Source organism: Camellia sinensis, unplaced genomic scaffold (assembly GCF_055761805.1).
Source record: "Camellia sinensis isolate YWXY unplaced genomic scaffold, ASM5576180v1 Unanchor1, whole genome shotgun sequence".
Classification (NCBI taxonomy): Eukaryota; Viridiplantae; Streptophyta; class Magnoliopsida; order Ericales; family Theaceae; genus Camellia; species Camellia sinensis.
Window position 1 is genome coordinate 2,874,276 of NW_028128987.1, and position 10,760 is coordinate 2,885,035.

General features: G+C 40.2%; 1 protein-coding gene across 1 annotated transcript; it reads right to left on the minus strand.

Moving 5' to 3' along the window:
- Positions 1-4,952: 4,952 nt before the first annotated feature.
- On the minus strand, positions 4,953-5,778 carry LOC145814333 (disease resistance protein Roq1-like). The gene is made up of 2 exons (XM_082911001.1): positions 5,525-5,778; positions 4,953-5,277 (listed from the first exon to the last, which is right to left on the minus strand). Exons 1-2 carry the CDS (start codon positions 5,776-5,778, stop codon positions 4,953-4,955), a joined length of 579 nt encoding a protein of 192 aa, XP_082767127.1.
- Positions 5,779-10,760: the final 4,982 nt, after the last annotated feature.

Consider the following 10,760-nt stretch of genomic DNA (forward strand, 5'->3'; position numbering starts at 1 on the left):
TGTAAGATAGATTTTAGAATGACTTACAAAACCATGGATCGCAGGACTCTTAAGTGCATGAAAATCCTGTTCCAATAGGTGATGCATTAGTCAAAGGACAGACTAAATCTCTTTTTCTTACTAAGATATGCAATAAAAAATAAAATCCAATTTGACATCAGGAAAAAGAAATAGAAAGCCAAAAGTGAAGGGGAAAAATAAAAGAAAAAGCAATTTTCCCTTTTCTCTTTGTTTTCCCCTCCACAAATTTAAGATCCAAACAAAGCCTTAGATGAATGAGACATTAGCAATTGTATTAATTCAGAATAAGTAGGGATTGATTATGGTTCTTAAAGAATGATTTATCAAACCAATGAGAGAGAGAGAGAGAGAGAGAGAGAGAGAGAGAGAGAGCATACCTTAGCCCGCTGGATAGTTGCTTTCATGACATTATTTACAAAATTGCTCTTGGCTAATTTATGGCAACCTTCAAATCTCAGGATTGGCCCATAATGAACCCCAACCAGCCATTTTAACTCAATATTCTCTAATGAAACACAATCAACTGCAGTCACTCTACGTATGCTCTTAGGAGGCTCAAGAATTGATTGGAGCCTTGCACAACCACTAAAGTGGAGGGTTCTCAAGTTAGTAAGCTTACAGAAGTCAGTCGGTATGGTACGTAAATTGTTTCCAACAAGAAACAAGTATTCTAATGAGTTCAACTTCCAAATTGCATTGGGCAGATATGACAAATTGCAGTTGTGCATAGCTAGCTGATTCAAGTGAGTAAGGTTACCGATGCTATCCGGAAGTGTACACAAACTATTTCCATCAAGAAACAAATTTGTTAATGAGATCAAACTTCCAATTTCATTGGGTAAATATGATACATTGCAATTTGTCATCTCCAAACATTCCAAGCGAGTAAGGTTACCAATGCTATCCGGTAAGGTACACAAATTATTTCCTGCAAGATTCAAATCACTTAATGAGATTAAACTCCCAATTTCATTGGGCAAATGTGATACATTGCATTTTTCAATTTTCAATAATTGCAAGCGAGTAAGGTTATAGATGCTCTCCGGTAACGTGCACAAAAATTTGTTTCTATCAAGGATCAAATCTTTTAATGAGATCAAACTCCCAATTTCATTGGGCAAATGTGACAGATTGCAGGCTCCCATATCTAGCCTCTCCAAGCGAGTAAGTTTATAGATGCTATTCGGGAACGTACACAAATTGTTTCCGTTAATATCCAAATCTGTTAATGAGACCAAACTCCCAATTTCACTGGGCAGATATGACATATTGTGATTTGCTATTTTCAATGTCTTCAAACTTCTTAAACACTGTAGTGAAAAACCAATGGAATCCACGTTCTTTCTTAGCAATGCCCAAGATGAGAAAAATGTGTACAGTGATTTTGACGGTGATCCTTTAAATCCAGCAAATTCTCTTAGTTTGGAGCAGCCAGAGAGATCAAGATACTCAAGAGATTTCAACATCAAAATCCTTGAAGGAAACTGCTCAAGTTTTTTACAATTTGCCATGTCTAGGACAATAAGTTTGTTGAGACATCCAATAGATTCGTCAATCTCTACCAACCTTAAGCAGTTATCAATCAATAGTTCCTCAAGATTGCTGAGTCCAGAGAAGTTTGGGGTTTTGGTTAGATAATAACAATGACTGATATAAAGGAATTTCAGATTATTAAGATTCTGTCAAAAACACAAAGAGAAAAATTATTTTCCACATCAGTACAATATGATTGATGTATGAAATGTAAAGAAATAATATTGTACCTTGGTTCCCTTCCAAACTTGTTTCAGTTTGTTATAACGCAAGTTAAGAGCAACCAACTTCTCTATGTATAATTTCGACGGCAACCATACCAACGGACAACCATTCCAGCTTAGCCATAATAGCCTTCTAAAATTATGTTCAAAACCTGAACTTAGGTGAACATAATCGAGATGAAGAAGCCACAATTCGTTCATATTTCAAAGGCCTTCACATTCACTTGGACTTCCTTTGACTCGGGAAAGTTCAGGAAGAGGCCTTTAACTACTTTAGTACCCTGATAAGAAAACCCATGGCACAAAAAAAATTACATTAGTTGGAAAACAAAACTTAAGGCCAAGTATATTCGCATCAGTTAATTGCCAGAAGTAAGAATGTGCATATGCATGTAAAATTATTGCAGGAATTAAGCATCAAATATTAATTGGAAGTTCATGCTTATGGTTCTCACCGTGCCATATCTCAACACTTTGAGACCATCCTCATGATGCCACAATCTACTACACCTTCCAGGCTCATCATTAGATTCTTTTTTGACAATTTCTCTGCCCATGTCTCTAACCATATCATGCATCTCAAGCGTGTCAAAATGCCCATATTTTATGAGACACCGATCAAACAGAATCCTTAACCCAATTTCGGGGAATAATTTACAGCCTTTTAATATTTTGATTATAAAATTCCGATTCATTCCAACAAAGAAACATGCTATATCTAGGAATAACTCCTTCACTTCTTTACTTAACGAATTGTAACTTATTTCAAGTTTTTCTTGAATGCCTTCATGAGGGATATTTTTCAGTTTTTCTATTGCACTTTCCCATTCCGGTATGCTTCTGATGCGAGACAAAAAGGAACCCAAAATTTCAAGAGATAATGGAAGCCCTTTAGCATAGTCCACAACTTGTTTTGAAAGCTCCACATAGTTTTCTATGGGAAGGTCTTCCTTGAAGGCATGCCAACTAAAGAGTTAAAGAGATTTGTCCTTATCCAACTCCTTTGGCATATATATCTCGTCCACTTCAAAATTTAATGAAGACAAATCTCTTGTTGTTATGATGATTCTGCTTCCACAACCAAAATAAGCTCGATCTATGGCTAATTCCTTCAATTGTTTGATATCATCCACGTCATCCAAAACAAGTAGAACCTTTCGACGCAATGCTCTCCGTATTATGACCTCTTTTCCTTGGTGAATATTTCTGATGTGATGAATTTCATTTTTGAATATATCGGAAAGAAGTTGTTCTTGTAATTTTAACAGACCATTTGGTTTCTTCCAAGTTTCTCTGACATCTGCAAGCGAGTAAGATTATAGACGCTATCCGGTAACGTACACAAAAACTTGTTTCCATTAAGATGCAAATATGTTAATGAGACCAAACTCCCAATCTCACTGGGCAGATATGACATATTGACATTGGCTATCTTCAATGTCTTCAAACTTCTTAAACCTTGTAGTGAAAAACCAATGGAATCCACGTTCTTTCTTGGCAATGCCCAAGATGAGAAAAATATGTACAATGATTTTGATAGTGATCCTTTAAATCCATCAAATTCTCTTAGTTTGGAGTAGCCCGAGAGATCAAGATACTCAAGAGATTTCGACATCAAAATCCTTGAAGGAAACTGCTCAAGTTTTTTAAAATTTGCCATGTCTAGGACAATAAGTTTGTTGAGACATCCAATAGATTCGTCAATCTCTACCAACCTTATGCAGTTATCAATCAATAGTTCCTCAAGATTGTTGAGTCCAGAGAAGTTTGGGGTTTTGGTTAGATAATAACAATGACTGAGATAAAGGAATTTCAGATTATTAAGATCCTATCAAAAACACAGAAAAATTATTTTCCACATTAGTACAATATGATTGATGTATGAAATGTAAAGAACTATAAAGAAATAATATTGTACCTTGGTTCCCTTCCAAACTTATTGATATATGAAATGTAAAGAATAATATTGTACCTTGGTTCCCTTCCAAACTTGTTTCAGTTTGCTATAACGCAAGTCAAGGGCAACCAACTTCTCTATGTATAATTTCGACGGCAACCATACCAACGGACAACCATTCCAGCTTAGCCATAATAGCCTTCTAAAATTATGTTCAAAACTTGAACTTAGGTGAACATAATCGAGATGAAGAAGCCACAATTCGTTCATATTTTCAAAGGCCTTCGCATTCACTTGGACTTCTTTTGACTCGAGAAAGTTCAGGAAGAGGCCCTTAACTACTTTAGTACCCTGATAACAAAACCCATGGCACAAAAAAAATTACATTAGTTGGAAAAAAAAACTTAAGGCCAAGTATATTTACATCAGTTAATTGCCAGAAGTAAGAATGGGCATATGCATGTGAAATTCTTGCAAGAATTAAGCATCAAATATTAATTGGAAGTTCATGCTTATGGTTCTCACCGTGCCATATCTCAACACTTCGAGACCATCTTCATGATGCCACAATCTACTACGCCTTCCAGGCTCATCATTAGATTCTTTCTTGACGATTTCTCTGCCCATGTCTCTAATCATATCATGCATCATAAGCTTGTTCCCAAGCCCATATTTTATGAGACAACGATCAAACAGAATTCTTAACCCAATTTCAAGGAATAATTTACAGCCTTTTAATATTTTGATTATAAAATTTCGATCCATTCCAACAAAGAAACATGCTATATCCAAGAATAACTCCTTCACTTTTTTACTTAACGAATTGTAACTTATTTCAAGTTTTTCTTGAATGCCTTTATGAGGGATTTTTTTCAATTTTTCTATAGCACTTTCCCATTCCGATATGGTTCTGATGCAAGACAAAAAGGAACCCAAAATTTCAAGAGCTAATGGAAGCCCTTTAGCATAGTCCACAACTTGTGGAAAGCTCCACATAGTTTTCTATGGGATGGTCTTCCTTAAAGGCATGCCAACTGAAGAGTTGAAGAGATTTGTCCTCATCCAACTCATTCGGTGTATATATCTCGTCCGGTTTAAAATTTAATGAAGACAAATCTCTTGTTGTTATAAGCTCAATCTATGGCTAATTCCTTTAATTGTTTGATATCATCCACGTCATCCAAAACAAGTAGAACCTTTCGACGCAATGCTCTCTTATTATGACCTCTTTTCCTTGGTGAATATTTCTGATGTGATGAATTTCATTTTTGAATATATCAGAGAGAAGTTGTTCTCTGTAATTTTAAAAGACTATTTGGTTTCTTCCAAGTTTCTCTGACATCTGCAAAAAAACTGCAACCATCAAATCTATGGTGGATGAGTTTATACAGATTTTTGGCTATTGTTGTCTTTCCTAGTCCAACAATCCCCCATACTGCAACAATGCAAACATCATTATCATTTGACTCCATGCGCAACAACATTTTGGGTTTTTGCACACGATCCTCTAGTCCAACCGGGTGGTCTGTAACACTTAGATGTTCAAGATCTATTACATTCCCAACTTCCTCAATGATTTTAGTAATTAACTTCGCTTCATCTCTGCCAATTTGAGCAAAATTAAAAAACAAAAATAAGTTTTTAGCAAATTCACGCATCTGGTGCTATGACATTTCAAATTTGATGGATAAACCAGTTTTGATTTATATTTATGAATAACATAAATGATTCTAAATATAATCTTATAACTACAATTAAGATTCTATTTATACATCCAAATGAAATTATTCGTAATTTGTGTTGTTTTGGGTTATTTTCAAGCAAACATTAAGAGGCTTGAGGAAAATACCCGTTGTACACATTCTTCAAGTCCCAACCAGACAAATTAGCAACCTCAGTAAGAGCTGCTCTCCATTTCTCTACCCTGCCATCTGAACTCTTTCCAAAATGTTCTTGATGCTTGTCAAATGCTTCTGCAACACTCCCTTTTTGCGCTCGCACATCAGATGGATCAACATCATAAAAAATAGGCAGGACAATCTGTTTAAATGTCTTCTTGCACTCCATGATCTGCACAAGTTCATCCAAACACCACTTCGACATTGCATAATTTTTTGAGAACACAATAATCGAAATACTAGACTCCTCAATTGCTTTTAGTAGTTCAGAACCAATATCTTCTCCTCTGTGGAGCTTTGTGTAATCTCTAAATGTGTAAAAACCATGTCGCTCTAAAGCAAATAGATGACTGGTAAAGTTTTTAGACTGGTGCTTTTGTTCAAGGAACAAGGGATGGCCTTGTATACTTCTTCCTTGTTAGGTGGCTTATATATATTTCAAAAGATTCTTACCTCTGCAAAAAAAAAACAAAAGGGTTAAAAGAAGCAACATTCTTACAAATAACACTTTCTAATTGAAAATATTATAATTTTATCCCACAAATACATATTGTAATATTACTTTGGCCGTGGTGGAAGCAAACGAGTGATCTGTGATCGTTAAAGGAGGAGATGATTAAATTTTTGTAGTCCAATTCCTAATGGTAAAAGAAAGATTTTGGTATTTTCTTAAGAGAGGGCTTAAAATCATGGCCTTTTGGAACTTGAAAGTGCTGTTGATGACAGAAAATTGAAACTAAACCATTGGCGGAAGAGCACAACATGAGCGAAGCAATTGAAAACAATTAAACCAAGATCAATACTTCATTTCAATATTAAGAGCATAACCTATGTCCGATTCATGAACAAACGCATGCTTTTCCCTCAAAGTCAATGAAGAAAAGACTTCATAAATTAGAAGTTTCATCAAGAACAACATGTACATACAGTCATACATACATACATATTCTTGAAAATCATCTAAACTATGTTCCCAAAATGGTAATAATATTCAACCACAAACAAATAGAAGAAAAAATAAATTGAACATGAAATCACACAGACCAGATCTCACAGAATTGCTGTGGTAGAACGAAGAAAATAGTTCTTATTTTGCTCAGTGCAAAATATTTTATTAATGGCAATATAATAAGAGAACACTGTTGCGGATTCTTTTGATTTAGATCCTCTACCTTACTTGACATGGTAGGAATGGAGATCATAAATCCAAAGATCGATAATTGTTATGTTAATTGTTTCTGATTTTAAAATTAAAATATATTTATTGACTCTTTGACGATCATTAATCTATGCAAATAAACAATTATCATAGAGAAAAGTCGGATCCAAAGTTTTTTAAGTATACTCATTTTTTTTTTTCATATGTACGTACCTTTGTATGAAATAGAAATCTAAGTCTGTGCAGATGCTTCATTTGCCATGATCATCATCTGCAAAGGAAAATTTGAGTTCAAGAGTGAAAAAAAAGAAGGTGAGATGGAGGGAGAGCTTGAGCATGCAGTAATGGATAGGTTTGTGAATTGCTTAGTATCCCTCACGGGTGATTGGAAAGGAAATGTAATTGGTGGTAGTGGTAGTAGTAAGGGAGGTGGGTACTGGGCAGAGAGAATTGATTTTATTAATAAGAGAGGGCATTGACATTTTGGTTCTATAAGTTTCTGCTTTTGTCTCTATGTCGTCAATGACAATGAGGAGGAATGGGAGAGGGAGGAGTGTTCAAATCCTCCGCGCCAGGTTTGATTGACAGTATTAGGATATGGGATTGAGATTATTAATATGTGAGTTGAATAATTTTGTATTTGTTTTGAAATTTTGTTTTAGGATTATTAATTTAATAAATTTGTAAGATTATTAGTAATGGAGTAGGGTGAGATTATATATCTTGAACTGAGAAATAAAATAAAATAAAAAGACTCTTTTACCTTTGACTAAAAATTAAAACACTTATTATTTTTATATAATTTTATATTTTAGAAAGTTAAAAATAATTTTTAAAAATTTAAAAATATTTTTTAATATTTATTTTATCAAATTAATTTATAATTTTTAAAAAAATTAAGAAACAAACCTAACATGACCTTTGTATTTTGATAGGATTTGATGATACTATAGGAGACTTAGACGGGTCGGATTTATCCACGCTTCTCCAACCGGTATCCGAGTGATCAAGCCCACTAGAGAACCTGCACAAGAGTTCAACAGGGAACGGGGAGTCTCCTAGCGAACCCTCCGACGAGCAAGTTAGAAAGAGAAGTGGATTGTAGAGATAGATTAGAGATAGAAAAACTTAATCTTCTTTCTGTCCTCGACCTTTGCTTATATCCTCTGGTAATCATTTGGTTGTCCCTTCCGACCTGCCACCTTGGCCGAAAGTCTATGCTCTAGCTTATCTTGTTCATGGTGAAGACGTTCTGTCCCGACGAAGAGGGCTTGTCGCAATAATGCTGTGAGGGGCTTCATTAATGGCGATGTGCAGTGGCAATAATTTTGCAGATCTTTGTCTACTTATATGGCTTGCCCTTCTCTTGACATGTGTCTTGATGTCATTGGTTCTTATTGCTACATGGGGCTTCGGAAGTGCTGAGCCTTAGTATTTGAGTTGTGTATTGGGCCCTAAATGGTGGGCTATGATCTTTATGGGCTTATCCATGTCAGTAGTCCCCCATTCCAAAGTGCAGCTTTAGTCTAACGAAGGGAATAATCAAGAAACGGAAGGTGATGAGAGACCGGCAAGGTGAAGGTCGACCAAGGAGAGTGACCGACCATGAAGAGGGCCGACCGCGAAGGGCGGCCGAGTGGAGGGACCGACCATGAGGAGGGCCGACCGCGAAGGGTGACCGAGCGGAGGGACCGACTACGGGGAAGGCCGACCGCGAAGGGTAGCCGAGCGGAGGGACCGACTACGAGGAGGGCCGACCGCAAAGGGTGGTCGAGCAGAGGGACCGACTACGGGGAGAGCCGACCGCGAAGGGTGGTCGAGTAGAGGGACCGACCACGGGGAGGGCCGACCGCGAAGGGTGACCAAGCAGAGGGACCGACCATGAGGAGAGCCGACCACGAAGGGTTGGTGGTGCGGCGCGGGGCTCGAGATGCGGCGGGGCACGTGGTGAAGTGAAGTGGAATAGACAGGGAAGGGGAAAGGGGCAGTGGATCATGATCGTACACGTGGCAGAATCTCGTAGTTGGGAAGGTTAGGCGTTGGGCAATAAGTGAAACGATAAGGCATTATAGGGTGTTGAAAAGACAGTTTTGGCGGATTTTTGAAAGTTTTCGAACTGGCAAAATTTAATTGTGACCCTTGGAATACAGGGAAGCCTTGGGCCTTTGGTATTATTCGCTTTACCTACCTTTTTGCAGAAAATCAAAACATTCCAAGTGTAAACTCCTTCGTCGCTAGCGATACACCCCTGCAACACTTTGTGAGTTTTCTGGCGCCTGCATCTGAAGCCATTCGCAGACATACCACATAAATGGCCCAAAAAGAAGCTGCAACCGTCAGGGTTGATTCGTTAGGGGATGACGATGCGGTGGATTTGGCGGAGCAATACAGGCAGGAGAGGCAGGTGGGAAGTGGGGGGGAGCTGTCGGGGCGACCTCGTTCAGCCACAATGGTAACGGCTCTGAAGCCAATCAGCCAGGTTGAGCCAGATCACTGGTATACGAAGGCCGATAAGTCGACTGTTACCGTGGGGGAGTTGGAGGATATGCGCGAGAGATACCAGATTCCCGCAGAAATAGAGTTAAAACTGCCAACGTCAAGGGAGAGGGCATCTGACGCTCGTCCAAGGGAGTTCGTCCTGTACGAGGTGGCGCTGAAGGGGGGCTTGAGGTTGCCACTTCCCCGAATAGTAGTGGATGTGTTGGATCGGTTGGAGGTGGCTCCAGGCCAACTTATGCCCAATGCGTGGAAGATCCTACTGGCCTGTGCGAGCGCGTGGCCGCAGGCGAACGAGGGGGCTGAAATGACGGTGGACGAGTTTTTTGCGTGCTACAAAGCTTCAGGTTAGCAAAAAACTTGGGTGACTTTGCAAGCGACGGCAGGGAAAGACCTAGTAGCGGGGTTGTCGTCGTCTATTAAGGGGTGGAGGTCGCGGTGGTTCTACGTATCCGCGAACGGATGAGCTGGAGTGCGGACAGTGTGGAGGGTGCCCAACAAGTCTGTGGAGCCAAAATTGAGCGCGGCAGCAGAGGAGAGGGTGAAGAAGGTGAAGGCATGGAGGGAGAAGGAAGGCACCAGATAGGACGACCTCGTTCAGCCCTCAGCCTTGTTTGTCGCCAAGCTAGGCCCTCAGCCGACCGGTGAAGATTTTGTGGTAGCAGAGTTAGAGGCAAGGAGGAGGGCGCAGGAGGCGGAGGATAGGGCGAGTTTTGCGAAGGCTAATAAATACAAAGAGGCACGGGCAGACCGTCCGCCGAAGGAAATCTCGAGGGAAAGAATCCGACCGTGCCCCAAGCCGCTGGGGGAAAAGGACATGGGTGATTTTGAGCCGAGACCGCCACCAAGCGATCTGTTGAAAAAAAGGGCCATTGAGGAGATGGGAGGCGTGGTGAAGAAGAAGAAGAGGGTGAGGGAGAATGAGGAAGAGCCCGCCTTGAAGAGGAGGAAGGAGGTGACGGTGGAGGAGGCCGCCCCAAAGGCGGGGCTAGGAGAGGTGGAGAAGGGGGTAGAGAGTGGGCCGACCGTCTCTGAAGAGCGAGTGAAGGTTGGTGTGACTGACCCTGTGAGGGGGGTGGAGCAGCAACCCAAAGGCATTACTGCCCCCCAAGGAGAAGGGGGGTGAGAGAGGTTGAAGACCGCCTTTTACCATGTCCCAGCCGTGTCTGGGCAGCTGGGAGGAGAAGGAATAGAGGCTAGGGCCGCTGCAGATCGGCTCTTACGAGCAGTGGAAGACGCAGCCGTGCGTTCAGTGGAGAATTTTACTAAGGCTGAGCTGTTGAGGTGGTTGTGTTCTACCCAAATAGAGGCGACCTCCTTAGCGGGGGCCCTTCTGAGAAAGGCGGCGGCTGCAAAAGGTGAAGCGGGGCTGTTGGTGGCAAAGTTGGAAGGGGTGGAGGCCCAACTTGAGAGCTTAAGGAAGGAGACTGCAGGGTGGCGGAAGGCCGCTCGGAGTGCGTGTGCTAGGGGTTTGGAAGAGGCCCAGAAGGCCAATAAGATGCAAGTGTTGGCGATGGTACAGGGGTACTCAG

Excerpts from the sequence above, each read along its gene's own strand:
- LOC145814333 (XM_082911001.1), bottom strand. The coding sequence starts at position 5,778 with ATGTCGAAGTGGTGTTTGGATGAACTTGTGCAGATCATGGAGTGCAAG. Across the intron at positions 5,278-5,524 it reads TTGAAGAATGTGTACAACGG|AGATGAAGCGAAGTTAATTA; the intron begins GTATTTTCCTCA and ends TCAAATTGGCAG.